Source organism: Agelaius phoeniceus, chromosome 6 (genome assembly GCF_051311805.1).
Source record: "Agelaius phoeniceus isolate bAgePho1 chromosome 6, bAgePho1.hap1, whole genome shotgun sequence".
NCBI classification, from domain to species: domain Eukaryota; kingdom Metazoa; phylum Chordata; class Aves; order Passeriformes; family Icteridae; genus Agelaius; species Agelaius phoeniceus.
In genome coordinates, this window is record NC_135270.1 from 47521686 (window position 1) to 47540181 (window position 18496).

Below are 18496 nucleotides of genomic sequence, written 5' to 3' on the forward strand. Positions count from 1 at the left end.
AACCAAAGCAAAACACTGACATTTGTCCAGATCATGACTACTATATATGTGGTTTCTCAAGTGTTCCTATTATTAATGCACAAAAACTTTGGAGGGTCTGATAATTACTTTTTTCAGAAGGAGATACTTGGAAGGTATAAGGGAAACACACCTCATGGATAACAACAGCTATCACAACTATGGCAACAACTATCAACAACCCTGCTCCTGTTATCAAGTCCCCATGCACCAGATGTTTCTCTGCAATTAAACACCCATATCATGCAGCTGTGGAACACTGGCAAGAATACACATGGTCCTGTGCTATCAATACTTACATGATATTTATGGAACCTCCCTCCACAGCTCAACATCTACAGCAAGAAAGACTATGCAGAAAAGCACCCCTTCTTCCTTATATGCCAAATGGCATAGATTAAAAGAAATATTTTTAGTATTTCGTTTCCCTTTCCTCTGAAATACACAGCTGCAAGAAAAATAGTGCATAATTAGGATAAAATCTCCTACCACAATGATTTAAGCAAAGAGGCTCAACCTCAGACTCAGGCCCTGGGGAGCTGAATTTGAATAGGAGGTATTTAGGAATAAGAAATACAGAACAAAATACCTACAGACTCTGACTGGCCAAACAAACTTTAATCTTTCCTTGTAAGCAAGCAGATAAATCTAGAAGCACCTTCTATCCCATGTTGTATTACTTCACTCACTCTTCACCAAAATCTTAACTATTTCAGGTAACATATTTTAGACTCTTAAAAAGCCCAGCTGTCCAAATGCATTGAAGTTTAAAGATCATGGTTTTCATTAGTCTCAAATGAAGACACTGCATCAGGTGAGATTAATTAAATGAAGCATGGAGTTGTGGGAATGGAAGATGCTGCTGCTTCAACTGCTCTGTCCTAGAGCCCAGAAAGCAAAAAAAAAGATGAAAACTGAAGTCCTAACTCAGGACTATTTTAAAAAAAGGTAAAATGAAAAAAAAATCAGGGTAGGAAAGGGACAAGGGATAAAGAGGACAAGTATGAGATTTCCAGGATCCCAAGGGGGCCATACATTGATGTGCAGAATTCCAGGAAGTTGAGATTCGCTTTGTAAACTCCCTTCTGGTGCTCCAAGCTTTCCCAGAGGGAAACTAGCTTGGAACTGAGAAAAGAAACTATTCCTACTCAATCCCTAAAACTCTCAGTCTCTCTAAAGGTAAAACTGAAAGCTTAGAGTACCTGAAGGGCTGCATGCTGCAGTATTTTATGATGATTTTTCTCTCAGATATCCTAAAACATTTTGGAATATCATTGTACCCAAATAGAAAAACAAAAAACCCAAAAACCCAAAAACAAACAAACAAAAAAGGCAAAACAAAAACAAAACAAAACAAAAAACCCACACAAAACAACAACAACAAAAAAAAAACCCTAAGGAATTTTATCTAGGAGTATCTAGGAGTGGTATACAGCAAGAAGAATCCTAAACAGGTCAATTACTCTATATAGTAACCAAAGATTTCAGAGTGAGGTTTCTATAAAACAGCTGAAAACAAGAAAAATTTGTAGCCTCCTGCAGAACAGTTACTAAGAAGGCCATTTAAAAATTGAGCTTTCTTCCAGAGAAGGATCTGGAAATCCTGGATCCAGAACTGATTTCATATTCACCTGGCAGAAAAAGCATGAACCACATGGTTTTTCACCCAGGAACAAAAGGACTATGCACTTAAAGCAGACACTTGCTTTGTTCAAAATGTATCAAACCATGAGTAAGAGCATTAGCTTGAAGAGGAATGTCAGTACAAGTTTCCAAGTACTCATTCAACTTTGTGCTCAGCACCCAATAAATCTGGCCCAGGAGCTACTTAAATCAAAATGAATGCTAAAACTATTCTTAGATTTCTACAAGGTTTATATTAAAAACAAGAAAAACAATATACATCTATACAGAGATGTCACTTATGATTCCATCACTGACTACTTAGCAGCAAGAATTCACAGCATCAGAGGATGGATGAGGTTGGGAGGGACCTCTGGAGATCATCTAGTCCAATAGCCCTAATCGAAGCAAGATGACCTAGAGCAGGTTGCCCAACCAGGTCTCTGGAGACAGCAGAAAAGTATCCAGAGAGTATGTGCAACCCAACAAGCACTACTGGTAGAAAGGTTCACACTGATGCAGATGTCACACATATAAAACCAGAAGCAGAAAATACAGAGTCAGCTGTTCAAAGAAATTTAATTTTACTCACTAACACCTTTAATTACATACAGTCATTCATTTCTCTACCTCTTAAGTACACAGTGGGCATGGCACCTTTTTACTGTGCAGCTCTGTAGTGTGGACACAATTTTCCTGCTTGACAGCCAAAACTTGCTTTGAAGAAAAATATTATAGGCTTTCCAATCTCTTTATGCATAGGCAAGTTTACCTCCAAAGTACCACTACTACTGAAATTTATTTTATGATGACACATATTAAGAACAGAAAACTGTTTCAAACTATTTTTTTTATACTCAAGCTCACCATATTTTGTGAAATGTTAAGGCCATCAGAACAGCAAATAATCAAGCCAGGGAAGTCACAATGTATCATCTAGAAGATTGACAGGCTTACAATTGAATAAAACTTGGCCCCTTCAGTCCAATACAATGTAAAACCAAGAAATAAGAATGCATGTCAAACCCAAGACTGGGAACACAAAGTGTGGGAAACAGGACCACCATCATCTTTGAGTGTTTAACTGGAAACAATTCTATCAACCACATTGAGGAAGAACAAAATTTAGCTTCTTCCATCTATGTTTTGTTTAGGTTACAAAGATCAAGGAATGACTGGGAGAACAGAAAAAGCACATACTCTGATAGCTAGGAATTCATTCCAATCTTGCTTCTTGCCATGATTTATTTCTCAAAGGGTAAAACAGTTTTCCTGTTGCTACTAACAACAACAATAAAATACTAGAAACAATTAGATGGAAGGCAAAACCCAAGCCATGTCATAAGGACAGCAGCTCTTGTCCATTCTCTACCAAACAGCTATATTGCAGCACAGTGCAATTTGAGAGATGATGACAATGGAATCAACTTTTGTTGTCACAAAAAGATAAAGAAAATTACTGACAAAAAACGAAATCACTAATTAATTGCCAGGTCAGAAGAGAGTTTTTTTTGTGTTTGGGGTGACCCAAAGCTCAGATGAAAGCACACAGATGAGCCTCTGTTCCCCAGAAGGCAAGATCTTGCAGTTCTCTACCTTTTCCAATCTTCTCCTCCTAGCTTTCCAGGTCCACCTTGGAAGCCTCAAGTAAATTCTTGAAAGACAGTACCCTACATTTGTCAGTCTCAGAGACAATTGCCTCAGGTACATAACTACCAGTGTTAATACAGAAAGTACCTTTTGGCAGCTTGGTTGGTTGGTGATTTGGTGGGGTTTCATTTTGGTTTTTTGTTTGTTTTGTTTTTATTCTACCAGCTGTTCTAAAAACAACAAGTCCATATTTTGCCTTTCCTTAAACCCAGCTCTAATGCAGTCCCATTAAAGCCTTGATTAATGTACACCATTTTCTTCCCATTAAGGTAAAGAGACTGCAATTAAATAGTAAAAAGAAAAACAGAAGTGTAGCTGCAAGCTAAGCCCACACAAATCTGAGTTTGAGATAAGGCATACTTAAAAGATGAGCTACAACTTGTTCATATAATTAACTGCAGAAAAGTATGGGAGGGCCTATAAGCTGTTGTTGTTTTCATATCTTGGTTGCCTGTACAAAAGTTTTATGGAGGTAAACCAAGTTATTGGACTCAGGTGAGCTGCATTCAAAATTTTAGAAATTAAAGGTATTGCTAACCCATTTTGTTGTTAAAGAAGCAGAGTTTACAACTCTAGATAATATGAGATTATAGTAAAGGATTTCAGCTTATGCACACAAATTCTGAGTGGAGTCATACCAATCACACACAGGTCATCAGTGGGGTGGGAACTTGCAGAAATTCATGCAACACCTCCTGAAGTAACTCCTGAGCAACTGATAACATTGCTGATCAGAACAGCTACTAAAAACTGCCACTATGCATTCTGCCACACATTTGCTAATGCCAGAGAAATGTCCAGATTCAGCATCTCCCTCCACAGCCTGGAGCAGAGATCAAATGCTCTCCAATTATTAAAGGTCTGGCTACTCACCTCACACTATTAGCCAGACATCCTTACTTCCTCCAACTTATCTCAGCATCCTGCCACTTTGCTTTTTACAAAGTTATTATCTTCTGTCACTCCTTATCAGCTGAAATTAAACAGTATTCAGTGCAGAGAAAACTGTGAAGAATTGAACCGCTAAATTCTAAGATTTTATTCTTAAAAAGACAGATTTGTGGGGAGGAGGAAGGGCCCAGATTTGGCAGGGAAGGAGAATGGCTCATAGTTGGTAAGTTAAGGACCTTCTGTCCCCTTCTTTACTACCATGCAAATCAAACCCAAATAAAAGTGGTATCAATGACCTTGAGTTTATGATAGTGAATTTATTTTCCTAAAGAAAAGTTAATCCTAACCTTTAATCCTTGAAGTTTGTTTAAAGGAGCTGACAGCAGCTATAATACAGATATATACCAGTATCTATTCATGGATAAATCTGGTTACCATTTCTTTTAACTTTTAAACAAGCAAAAGTGCAATCAACCTAACATTACCACATGAGACATCCAATTTCTAAAATAATTACATTCATAATATATAGAAATATCCTTATAAATGTAATCAGTTATAAGCCTCAAATATCCAAAATATTTCTTTAATTCCACTTAGACCAACTACATGCTTCCTTCACAGTTCCCCTCACCTTTGCCCTCCACTGGCTGCTGCTACTGTTCTTTCCACCAGCTGTTACACTACTCAGACCCCTGTGGGAGGCAAATGAGCTTGGCAAGCCAGCAAACACAGTAGGCCCCAGAACAAGAAGCACAAGAGTTTTCTGCTGGCCAAGCACAGTAATTTCCACCTCTGGTGTTCATCAACACAAGGGAGAGGCCAGGAACACATAACCAGGAGAAGCTGCTCAGAGAAGAAGCAGCTTGATTAAAGGCAGGAAGAAAGAACTACTCTACATAATAGCAGCGAGGTGTTAGACCAGCCTGGTTACTTGTGAAATCACACGCTAGCATTTTCTCTTCCAGATGAACATGCAGTGTGAGTACAAGCAGATGATCCACATCATCACTTACACTGTTGTAACACCCCTGGCTATCTGAAGAAACAAAGCTGTCAGTCAAAAATAAGACATCACATCTAAGTACTGTCACCACCTTTGCTCTTCATTCAGAAAAATGCCTGTCCTTAGTAATTTTGTACTGTAAATGTGACAGTGAATGCAACAGGAGGAAAACAAAGAAGATAACAAATGAAGAGAGTCCTCCACTTCTGCTGTGGAGGACATGCAAAAAGGCATGTCACATGGTCTGCAAACTTTTCTGGTAGAGATGTCAATCTTTTAGGAAAGCTTTGCATATACAAATCACACTACAAACTCTATGTATAAAAACAAACAAATTTGGTAAACACCTTCTAAGTAGGGCATGAGTCCTAAGAGGTTTGGAAATCCCTTTTTCATTCTGAGGATAAGCTTTAACCATACATCTGAGGTCTTGTATTTCACAAGGCTGCTAAACAGATGAAAACCGGTAAGATGTTTCTATTTTTAGGTCCTACTTATATCAAGATAAGGGAGCAGCATAGAAGGTGACAAACAAAATTAGACATGTAAAATAATTCATAATCCTTTGGGTTTGCTACTCTGCTCCTAACTCCTCTGTGTTCAATTACTCTGCCAGGCTAAATGTGAGGCTAGGTCTAATAAGAGACTACAGAAACAAGGTGTTGAGAGGAAAGGCAGTCAGCAAAAGATCCCAGACAAGACCAATCAAACAGAAATGGGATAGCAAAAGTAGTAAGAAATTCACTAGGTAAAAAAAAAACATTGTGTTACCATGTTGGTGTATTTCCATGAGCAAACTTGATACCTGTAGGTAATATTCTATTTTCATGGCAATGTCACAATGCTCTTGGTAGCATATAGATCCGTGAACTTCCTGGGCATGCATTCTCTCCCCACAGTAATGCAATATTTCACACTGCTAAGGTTTCTACAGAACTACACCATTCTACCTTGTTTGAACTATAAAAATTCGCCCCCTCAGTGTTTTTCCAGACAGAGCCATCCATCTCACTGAACTTGAGCAAGGTCACGTTCCAATTACAGCAACAATGAATGACCGGAAACACCCGTGAAAATTCATGGATCCTTTATTTTATCCATTCAGCTGGCTACTGAACCAGCCTAAGGTTTCCTCACTTTGTTTCCAAAGGAAGGAAAGAAAACACGAGAATATTCATGTCCTGAAAATGCCCTGAGCAGATACAACCTTCATACTGAATTCCATTGTAGACACTTCCTATGAGACGCTACTGTTTAATCAAAAATACATGATGGCCTCGCAATCAGCTTTGCAATGTGACTGTTAGCTTCCAGTTGTGTTTCTCAGTTCTGGGAGCACTTCAAAATACATTCAGATTAGTTTCAGATATCCAGCATTTAGTAACCTCTTCCAATATTCTTTGAGCAAGCAATTATGTACTCAAAGCATCCACTATCTGTCATGCCCATGCTTCAGCATCATGCAATGTTAGACAAAATTCAACCAGCAATGAAAATTTCTTCAGTTCACTTTCTTAGAAGGAACTTTTTAAGTTAGTTAAACCAGATGGGAACACTCACAAAGTTTCATTAGTGAAAACTGCTCTAAGATTTTATTTCTAACAACTTGGGGTTTTTCTCAGTTCCATTCAAGAGGTGATACTCAGTAAGTGAACACCGAACACCTGCGGACAGCACTGAACAGGCTACAGATTATCCAAGGACTGCATCTTTGTGACCCTTAGGGCAGCACCATGATTTCTTTGCCAGCTGCTACAATTGAAAATCCTGCTGTACTGGTTATAACCAGCAAGGTGCTGGCAGCAGAGGGGCTGCAGGAGCAGCTCTGGGGGAAAAGGCCGGGGTTACCCTGCCCCAGGCCCAGCTGATTCCAACAGAACCACAGCAGACACAGCTGAGCCCCTCCGCACAACTGACAACACCTCTGGGAAAGTGTATTTAAGAAAGGGCAGAAAATGCCACAGAACAAAATAAAAGAGAACAAAAGCAGTGAGAAACAGCAGAAAAACACAACATGAAGGTCAGAGAAGGAGAGGGACAGAGGTGCTCCACGGTGCCAGGGAGGAGCCAGGTGGAATGCCCTGAAGGAACTGTACCACATGGAGAGCCTGTTCCAAAGCAGGACCACTGTCAGTGGGGAGCTTATCCAGAGCAGAGCAAAAACGTGAGAAGGAAGGAGAGGCAGAAAGAAACTATCTTGCACCACGACCCCTTCGCCCCCTGCACCACATGGGGAGGGGCACAGGAGTGAAGTTCAGCCTGGGAAAGGGGAGAGAAAAGGTGTAACTCTCATGTCTGTCTTTCTGTCTTAGTATCTCACTGTATTTTAACTAGCAACAAATTAAATTCAGTTCTCCAAATCAAGCCTATTTTGCCCAGAACAGTACCTAGTTAAGTGATCTTCCTGTCTTTCTCTGAAGTTCCAATCTTACTCTACATTTTGCCCCTGCCCCTCTAAGAAAGGGGAGAGACTGAGCAGCTGGGTGGGCACGTGCTGTTAGCCAAGGCTAACTCAGCACTCTGCACATGGCAGTTTTAACCCAATCTTTTAGCAGAGTGCTGATGAAGCAAGAGCTCAGACCAAGATTTGTGTTACATGGCATGAATCTCATTACTGCTACCGAGTCCTGGCTCTGAAGTAGAGAAATACAATACAAACAGGCTAAGTGGCTAACAAAATCTGAGTCGGGTTAAAGACCCTTTTTTCATCCATCTATCTCTTTATCCATTGTGAAAAGCAATGCAAGTCACAGGCTTGACACAGAACACACATTTTCTGTGATCCAAATTGTGAGAATAGCAATTCATCAATATTTCTCTTCTCTCTTTTACTTAAAGTTCAGCAAGTTCAGAAAACCTTTCAAATGCTATCAATCAGACAGAGAAATTTGTTCTAGGGTCATTTTTATGCATCCAAAATCCTACCTAAACTGTCATTTATATTTGATCCACTGCCAGGTTTTATACATAGGCTTCTGTTAGGGAATAGATAGGACCCATCAGCAGAACTAAACAGAATAAACAATACAATAATCAAGTCCACTCAAAACACTGCACTTCTCAAGTGCTGCATTTCATCAGAAGTACACACTATTGCCTTGTGTAGCCACACAGACCTTTGTCTGGGAGCTGTCATTGCTGTTTCTTCCTGCATCTTATTTAGGCTGCAGCGTCAAGAGATGGGAATTTGCTAATGCAAAACAGCCCAAATAATAACTTGGACCACTAAACTTTTTATCAAGTTGTCTAATCCTAATTCCAAAAAGGACCTGTAACTGAGTCCTAGTAAAATAAGTCTATTCTTTTGCAATAGTGCAAGATTGAAAAGATTTCAAGAGAGTTTCCCAAAAGGATTCATTCCCATCTGTGTTCAAAGAGCAATAAACACTACTCCAAGCAATGTTGATATCCTCTGTTAAAATGCTCCAGCATTCAAGAATTAAAGCCAATTCCCTACACACTAATACATGGTTAGAATAAAGATCCTCTTCCCTCTCCCGCATGCTTTTAAATCGTTCCTATGATTTAAATATTCCATATTGTTACACATTCAGCCAAAAAACAGATTTTTGTTATCCATTCCCAAGTCAAAACTGAGCATCAGTACAGAAGGATGCAGTAAATTCAGGGTACTGAACTTTTAAGTTAATTGCTTCAGATTAAGTAGCAACAGGGATATGCATCAGAGTGCCTTTCAGTTCACATGTCTCTTCATGGGTGGAACAGAGGCACTGCCTCTCCTTGGTAGTCTCACTAGCTGATAACCTTGGCCTGCAACCTGTTAGGTACACCTGGATTTGGAACACAGACTTCCAGTTTTCCACACTCTCAACAGCAGGTGAACAGGTTTCATTAAACAAATTACTCTCCTCCTGTGTTACTCCAATACAGAAGAGTCCCATATGACCAGTTAATTTCCTGTTTATGTTCTCAGTTAGGCAGGCTTGGAAGTCATGTACATTGATTTAATCCTTCATGTGCTGTCAAAAAGTGATAAAATCTGTATGTGATACTTTCCCATGTTTTAAAGATCAGGAAATGCTTCAATAATTTGTATTTTGACTGGTACAGAATCTAGAAGATGCTTTCACAGGAAAACCACTGAAGTGTAAAGTTACGCAGATTGCATCATTTTCTCTTGATATGCTTCAGCTAGGTAAAACATACACAGGTTAGAGAAATTTACGTCAAACTGTCAATAACATCTGCCAAGCTCTCCCTGCCTCTCTGAAATACCTAAGTACATCTTGAAACTATGAAGATTGTGCTTCCCAACTAGACAGCAAAACATACTTGCCTTTGCTTGCAGTGATCTCTAGCTCATAGTGTGTCACTCAATGATGCATGTCCTGAAACTAAACAAACCTTCCATCTTTTCACTCATGTTTATTTTTAGTTAGCATAACACCAGTGTCAGGAACACCACTCAGTTGTTTTTAAGGCAAATGTTATCTACTACCCATTTATTCTTAAATTCTTTTCTCTTATTTGAGTCAGGCTTTTCCTCTTTTATTTTCATTTCTATTTCTATAGAGCTGAATCATGCAGTTTTCTTCCCCATCTAAACATGCAAAGCTATCACTGCTTCCACAACAAACTTCCAGTGATGTCAATGTTATGCTTCATCCTCTCTGTTAACTTATCACCTCTGAATTCACATCAAGTTCTGTCTTCACAGACTTGACTGCTCTCTCAAAATACCCCTAGGTCCACCTCAAGCAGATGAGCGAGCCCAGAGAGGCACACACTACCCCCATATTTTTTCTCACACAGAATTAAGGCATCCATGCTAAAGACAACTTCCCTGTATCTCTCTCGTTTATTACATACTTCCATACCTCAGAACGAAGGACTACTTTTCACCTCCTTCAGTTAAACATACATAAGTTTGTGACATAAGAACTAAGACAACAAGCAAAATATTTGTAGTTTCTACAACAAAATAAATGAAGCTGCACTGTATTGCTAAGGTTTGCTATAAAGAGAAAGGACAGAACCCTTCCCAGAGCACGCTGGGCACAGACCCTGTGGCAGGCACAGAAGGCAGAAGGACATTTCGGGCTTTATGCACACTGTCAGCATGTGCGCCTGCAAACTGCAGGCTCGTGATAACGCCCGGGCTGCTCCGCGCCCCGGGCCGGGAGCGCACAGGGCCGCGCTGCTCCCCCGGCCCCACGGAGCGCGGCCCGCGCGGCTCCGCGGGGGCTCCGCGGGCGATGTGCGCGGAGCCTCCGGCCGGGGTCGGGGCCGGGCCCGGGGCGGCTCCCGCCTCCCTCCGCGCTGCTCCCGCCCGGCCGGGCCGCCCCGAGCCGCTGCCCGCCCCTCCCGCCGGCGGCTCCGCCGCCTGCCCGGGCTCCGCAGGCCCCTCTCGCCGGCCCGCCCGGCTGCACCTGCCGGGCCCCCGCCGCCGCCCGCCCCGCGCCGCACCGTTCGCGATGAGCTTGGCCGAGAGCTGCTTGACGAGCTCGGGAATCCGCTCCCACTGGCACTCGGAGCGGCACCGCTCGATCTCCGTCTCCAGCCGCGAGCCCGCCTTCCTGGTGGCCATGGTCGGGCCGAGGGGCCCCGGCGGGGGAAGGGGCCGGGGCGGCGGGCAGGGGGAGGCGGGGACGGGCGGCGGCGGCCCCGGCAGCGGCGGAACTCGAGCGCCGCGGCCGCGCCGCGCTGGCGGCCCCGGGAGCGCCGGGAGCAGCGCCCCCTGGCGTCTGCGCGGGGCGGGGCGGGGCCAGCGGCGGGGCCGGGCGGGCCTGGCGGGCCCCGGCCCGGGCTGAGGGAGCGGACGCTCGGCCGCTGCCGCCGCCGGACCGCGCTGCCCGGCCACCCGCGGGAGGCCTAGGGAGAGCAGGAGGGACAGGGAGGGAGGGAGAGAACGAGTCTTCTAATGCGAGCGCCGCGCCGCGCCGCTGAAGGTGCCGCTGGTAGCGGGCCCCGGCAGGAACTGGCCCTTGAGAACCCGCTCACACCAGGAGTGGCGATGGCACCTTCGGCTGGTTCTGTTCCTCCACAGGCGAGGGATGACCACACACCGCCTCCCTCTGCTACACTTTCCCCTTCCACAAAAGGTAACTAAAATTAGTTCCTGCCCGTCGCTGGTCACCTCCTCGCCCACCTTGGAAGCGCTGATCCCCGCTCGCTCGAGGGGTTCCCGTCCCTTTAATGGCGCTTTCCCATTCCGTGCCCACGCCGTGGCCTCTCCAGTCCCAGTAGCCCGCAGAGCTCACACCGTGCTCCAGACCAAGCAGGGCCCAGCACGGCCACCTGCTCAGGGCTCACCTGTGCCTTAGTCAAAAACCAGAGAGAAAGAAAGGTACAGAGATTACACCCTATGTTTTGAGAAAATAAATGGATTTCCAGTGTTTGGCTAGAATAAAAACAACTAGCTGAAACAATTCCAATGGTACTGTGTATCTTCATCAAACACGGCATCACACAAACGGGACACAGCAATTCCACAAACTTACATACATCTTGCAAAGCTGCAGCTATGACTGATTTTCACTGAAAAAGTAGCAAGAAGATGTAGCTGGGGGGAAAAAAATCTCACAAATTGCTTCTTACTTTTCACAAAATAAGGACAGAGCCCATTGCCAGAAGGAACAGTTTTTGCAGAGATATGGTGTAGCTACATACAACATGAATTCAAATAATTCAAGTGTCTCACTCCACATCCTTGGGTCATAGAGCAGACTTGTACAATTAATTCATTCATCCACAGAAATGAGAAGTCAGTGAAGCCACAGTGAAGCCACAGGAATTTGGTTGAGTTTATGAGGATGGCTGTCACAGATGATGATGAAGATTCAAAAAACAGGCTGGATTTTCGCTTTTACATGCATTGCACTCCTTTGTATCTAGCACATGTAATCTTCAGAAATTACAAGTTCACAGAGTCAGAAGTCACATTTGGGCAAACATAAAACTACTGGCTGTTCTATAAATAGATCTGTTAAATACAAATATGACATTGCCTGTGGGCATTGGGAGAGTTGTTTACATAACAGAATTTCTAAACAATTATCTGCGTCATGTGTGTTCACATATACTAGAGACAGGTGCTTTCTGAAGTTTTGCTTAGTTTTGATCATCAGCTGAAACATGAGAAACAGCATGGATTTTTTTAAAGAGATGCAATTTCCATTGAACTGACCAGGAACAGACCCAGGCTTACACAACTAAAAGCTTGTTAGTGTGTTTCCCAGCTATATCCTCAATGTAATAAATACTACCTCCAACAAATCTTGTTTTGCTTCCATCATCCTTAGACCATCACAACTATTGCAACTCTATGACAGGCATAAAATATCTTGTTCAGTGTTTCAAGAAATTTACTTTTCATTCCCAGTGTTATTAGAAGCACAACAACACAAAATTCAGATACTGTAATTTGCCTTTTAGTCAAGATGCTTTTATAGCACCTTCAGGTTACAGCCCCATTTGAAACAAAATATCCTTCAGGTTTTAAAAGTGAAATGAAATGGTAGCAGAACATAACAGTGTTTAAAAATACAAAGGAGTACTGCAGGATTGGAGAGAGGATTTAATAATGTAACAAAAACAAAAGGATAAATAAATAATAAAGTATTTTTTGCATACATGAGTTTTCAGAAGATCCAGAGAATGTCAAACTGGTTATAACATGGGGTTTTTTTTATGGGGGAGAAAAGATAAGTTAAAAATTAGAAAGGAGAAGAATGATAATTCAAAATGTTTGATATTACAACTACTATTTCTTTTACAGATAAGACTATGAAAACTAAAATTTCAACTTTCTAAAAGAGTTAATTTGCCTATGAAGATTATTCATATTGATTCACAATAATTCTAACACATTTTGTTAGCACTGATCACATCATTTCACTAAAAGCTACCAGCAATAGTATTAAAATATTTACATTACAGCTCATCAGGCTTATTATCTCAACAGCTCCTATTTATGAAGTGAGACATCTATGCAAAAGGAATTAGCACATTTTGAAATACTTAGGAAATCTGCTTTAACATTAATGAAACTTCCATGCACCCAAGACTGCTCTGAGAAGATTCCATTGTAGATGACCCATAGTGGAATTCAATAATGGATTTGGAATGGATAGCATAAAAGAGAGAAAAGAAGCACAATCCTGCATATTTCGTGAAATGTCCCTTATTTTTTTTCAGCCTTAAATAAAGTATTTTTTTCTGGAAATGGCCTCTTTATTACACTGTTGGGGCAGACCAAAGCATGCATGTACTTGGCTAGAAAGAGTCTGCTTTTAAGGTGAGGCTGCTGGCTAGCGAATATAGAGAGATACCTGGTTTGTGAAAGGGAGGGAAATTCAAAATGCAGGAAAATAACTAAGATGTACTATTCTATCATTTTGCCTTATGCCATCTCTCCCACTCCAATCCTCCCAAACACAGGGGGAAGAGAAGTGGATTGTTCAGTGCAATTTCATGAGTTTGGTATGAAGAAACAGGGCCTTTCACTACACAGCTACACACTGTGGTGGTTTGAGCCTGGCTGGGTGCCAGACACTCCCCAGAGCCACCTGATCATTGCCCCCCATGAGTGATCAGGGAGAGAAAATACAAGGGAAGGCTCATGAGTTGAGATAAGGGCAGGCAGAAGTCACTTACTGATTACTGTCATGGGCAAAACAGACTCAATTTGCAGATATTAATTGAATTTATCACCAAGCAAAATCAGAGCAAGATGATAAGAAATAAACTAAATAATGAAAACACCTTCCCCCCACCCTTCCCTCTTTCCTGGGCACTACCTCCTCCCCCCCAGCAGCACAGGCAGACAGGGAACAGGGCTTACAGTCAGTTCATCACCTGTTGTTTCTGCCACTGCTCAGGGAGAGAAGCTCTCATCTCCTTCCCATGAGAGACAGTTCTCCATGAACTTCCCCAGTGTGAGTCCTTGCCATGGGCTACAGTTCTGCATCAACTGCAGCAGTGTGGGTCCCTTTCCACAGGATGCAATCCTTCAGGAACCCACTGCTCCAGTGTGGGTCCCCCATGGGGTCACGAGTCAAACTCTCCCTTACATGGGCTTCTCTCTCCACAGGTCTGCAGGTCAGGAGCATGTTCCCATGGGTTCACAGCCTTCCTCTGGGCACCCACCTGCTCAGGTGGATCTCTGCTCCCCTCTTCACAATGGATTTGACCTCCACAGGTTGCAGGGGCACAGCTGCCTCACCATGGTCTTCATCATGGGCTGCAGGGGAATCTCAGCTCCGGTGCCTGGAGGAGCTCCTGCCCCTCCTGGACAGACCTTAGTGTCTGCAGAATTGTTCCTCTCATGTATTCTCATTCCTCTCTTCCTAGTCACAATTACATCTGCGCAATAACATTTTTTCCTTCTTAAATACGTTATCACAGAGGCTTTATTATCATCTCTGATGAACTCAGCCTTGGCCAGAGGTGGGTCCATCCTGAAGTCAACTGGCCCTGGCTTTGCTGGATGTGAGGGAAGCCTCAGCAGGTGCTCACAGAAACCATTCCTGCAGTGTCCCCTCCACTACCAAAACCTGGCCACACAAACCCAATACACACACTGATATGGTACTCCCATACTCCTCATAACCTGAAAATAAACCTGGTAAAGAAACTTTCTGCACTAGTACTCCACACAGATCTATGAGAAACAGGTGTGATGGGCCTTTAAACTGATGACAATGTTAGAGAGAATATAAGCTGACTTAAATAAAGCAACACTTTAATCTCTGCTAAGATATTAAACATTCTTTAACAAGGAATCAGAAAACTCAATTCAAAAAGTTCTTGCATTTATAAAGGCAACATATGAAAATAGACTGCTCAAAACCCAGAGGAGAGGAAAAAACCTCCTGCAAGTAAACTCACAGGGTCAATGGGTTTTTTTATTCCAGACCGTATTTTTGGCTTCTTAGACAAATACTATCCATCCCTGAAGTGGTGAGGAAGAATCCAAGATTAACAGCCAACTTGTGTCAAAGGTTAGCGATGCTTAATGCCAGTGTTGTTTCATTATTTAAAGAAAAAGTGTTTAATATGCAAGTTTACCACTACTCTGATTTTAGGTTGGCACACTGACCAGTAGTATGCTGTTTTTTTCCAAAAAAGTTTATCTGAAACTGCTAGTCATAATGCTGATTCTTAAAATTATTTTTCTACCTATAGCACACATCAGAGAAAGAAAACAATTTTGAGGGAAATGTGATGCTATAGAAGACAACATAAAAGCCCTTTTTTCTTATTCATAGTAAAACAAAACAAAAAAGTAAACATTAAAAAGCTTTTCCTCACCACAAATGGTAATTTTACCAATCTTTTGTCTTTCAATTAAAATCAACATTGTAATGCTTATTAGAATGTTTAATATATTCCTACTGCAAGTGATCAGAGATGCAATTCAAATACTATTTGTATTTTAAGGCAATCATAATCAACTCCCACTGCCGTCTGCTATTTTGTAGAATGTGAAGTGCAAAAATTCTCAGGCCAAAACTCATTAGTGGGATAATTAATTCCTCTACAGTGAAGAGCACAGCTCATAACCATTAACGGAATCAAAACTTTTACTGGAACCCAAGTCATCTTTTTTCCAGTTAGTGCAACACTGTTGGCAAAAGGAGGAACTACACAGTTCTCCATTCCTACTGAAGCCAGTAATCTCTATGAAATTGAGAACAGACCATATGAAAGTTCTTTGAGGAAAGAATTTCACAGTGACATTTGCCTCCTTTTTGAGAGTATAAACATGTTCTTTGAAGGGAAGTGAGACTGAAGAGTATCCACTAAATCAACTGACAAAAAGCCCATTATAAAACCTCCCACCCCTGCCTCATAGCAAGGAAGACAGCCGTGTAAAAAATGAAATAAACTTTATCAAATTATTTCAACATTTCAAGGTTTTGTACTTAGATGAGTTTATTTTCTTAGAATAGTTACATCTGCAAATGTACATTATTTTGTAAACCATTAAGCCCTTATGGCTGTTTGAAAGTTAATGTCATACACAAAACAATTCAAGAAAACTTAGGAACCTGAAAAGCTTTCTTCACAATGGATTTTGATTTTGTAGTTTCTTGCCTTCAAAGTGATTCAATTCATACTGCACTTTTGAGATAATGGGCAACTGATACTGAAAATTGAATGTATGCCTGTACAATCAGGCAAACATATTTTTTACTATTTTATGAAATCCCTTGATGTTAATTCACAGTCTTTAAGAAATGACAGGGGCTAGCAGTCATTGTCTGAATCCAAAGTTTAATTACTAAATGTGCTGAAAAAAAAGATTCCAAAAGAGGTCCTTTCTAAGCCCATCCACGTGAAATGGGAGCCAGCATTGCCAGTGAAAGGGCAACAGAGCATCACTCAACTGCCAGTATCTACTAAAATCATATTCTTCCAGCTCAGTGCTTCAAACTACATTTTAAACCTGCCACACCGTGCCTGGAAATGTCCTCTGCACCACAAATGCAAATATTCACATACACCAAAAAAAAGAGTCATCTCCCAGAATTTAAAGAATCCACACTACACTGGTTTTCGGAGGCTGAATAAACGTATTTACATCTGAATTGCAACTTGCTCCACAACTGTATTTTTACAATGGTATGGTGTCAGTAAATTTGCTATCCTATATTACCATGTAGTAAGAAACAGGGAGAAAACGGGAAGAAGCTTGCTTGCTGTTTCTCATTTTTATTGTGCCAGTGAAAAACATTTCAGTCTTGTTCAAAGATCTAAGGATTTTAGGTAAGTGCTTTGGCTACTTTTAAGTTCAGGGAAAAGCCAGGTTAGGGTTTAATAATGAGTCTTTCATTGTGCTACTCTCATGGTAAGCCTCTTTCCTGCTCTATTTCAAACTGGTGTCCAACACTGCTTGTAGGGAAATAGATGAAGAGGGACCCCGCACTGTCCTTGCACACTAACAAAACTTACAGACACAGTTCAGCTAAATTCTAGATGTGATCCAGATTATAGTTTAATCTCTAGCTTAAACTCATAAAAGAAAATCTTCCTAGGCAAATTGAACCTCAGAGGCAAAGACATTTTCCTATTCTTTTGACTTACGAAAACAACATCCAGAATAGTATTATGGATTTTTTAAAAATAGTAATTATATGTTTTTAGAAAGATACAACGATTTTGCACGTTATTAGGCCTCTACTTTTCAAAATAGAAAACCAGCCATGTATCATTTTTGACTATTCCTATTTTAAGGGACTATTTTAAGAGTAAAAATAAAATACAATGTCATACTGCATTCAAACGTTTGCTTGTTGCAGTCAGCAATAGACAAACTATTTGCCAGCTCCATTGCCAGACCACCAGAGGGAGTCGAAAGCTACATTCAACTTCGGAAAATTTCTAAACCTGTAGGTACCTTAAAACATTGACAGAAAATACTCTTTAGTGTGAATACTATGACAAATGGCTAAGAAAGTTGCCGAGGACAACGAATAATTTCAGCAACATCATCGGTTCATTATATCCAGAGGCAAGAAAAACATTGGTGACAACAGAGTGCTCAGCAACTATTTTTGTCCTGTTTGGAAAGAATGAAAAATCATGCATTTAAATTAGATGCTTCAATTATGTTAATAACTGGAGAGAAGTCTTTAAAAAATCAGCAGATCCAGAATTAGTACAAAATAGTCTTAAACAAAGAATGCCTCCCCTGGGGCTCATCATGTGCATTTAAGCAGGTCATGGCACAAATCCTGTGGCTCTGACAGGACTGGGCAACAGGCTGGGCTTATCATCCTTCAAATAAGCATGGTTAGGCTTTAACAGCTCTAGAGACAGGAGCATTCACCTGACATCTGGTTCCACTAGTGTTCCACAAGTCCTGAGCAGTCTTCTAGAGCACAGCTTTCCTGTATTTTCTTCACCACTGTAGTCACAAAATTATCCTTTCTTCTAGTACTTTTCCCATCAAATTCAGAATAATCCTCTGGACCCACTTCAAGAATCCTCATTCATTTCTGAATGTTGGCAAAAAAACCCAATTCAATTAATTCTCTTTTTTATAAAATTTTCTCTGCTTTTTTATAAAATTCTATCACACGGTTTTGCATGTTGGCATGACAAAGAACTGAGAGAGGTGTGTATTTGTCAGAAAGAAAATTCCACTGTAATCTGTTGATAACTGGCATTAAGGAAATAAGGAATCAATGTCCACAATGCTGTATTTGCCACTTGAAAATGGAACTGTTTCCAAGAAGAAAAGTTGTCAGGTTAATCTGTGTGGGGTTTTTTTATTCAAAAAGATTTTAACTGAATATGGAAATCATTGGTCCTTCAAAAGCAATGGTGTGCAACCAGAATGTC

The 18496-nt window shown here is 41.3% G+C and overlaps 1 protein-coding gene across 1 annotated transcript in view; it reads right to left on the bottom strand.

The window, feature by feature from the left end:
- The window catches only part of TTC7B (tetratricopeptide repeat domain 7B), a 118483-nt gene extending 107600 nt beyond the window's left edge, over positions 1 to 10883 (bottom strand). The window contains exon 1 of the mRNA XM_054635132.2: positions 10616 to 10883. Within this exon, the coding sequence (XP_054491107.2) occupies positions 10616 to 10736 (121 nt within the window). The 5' untranslated portion in view covers positions 10737 to 10883. The remainder of the gene's footprint in view (positions 1 to 10615) is intronic.
- Positions 10884 to 18496: the final 7613 nt, after the last annotated feature.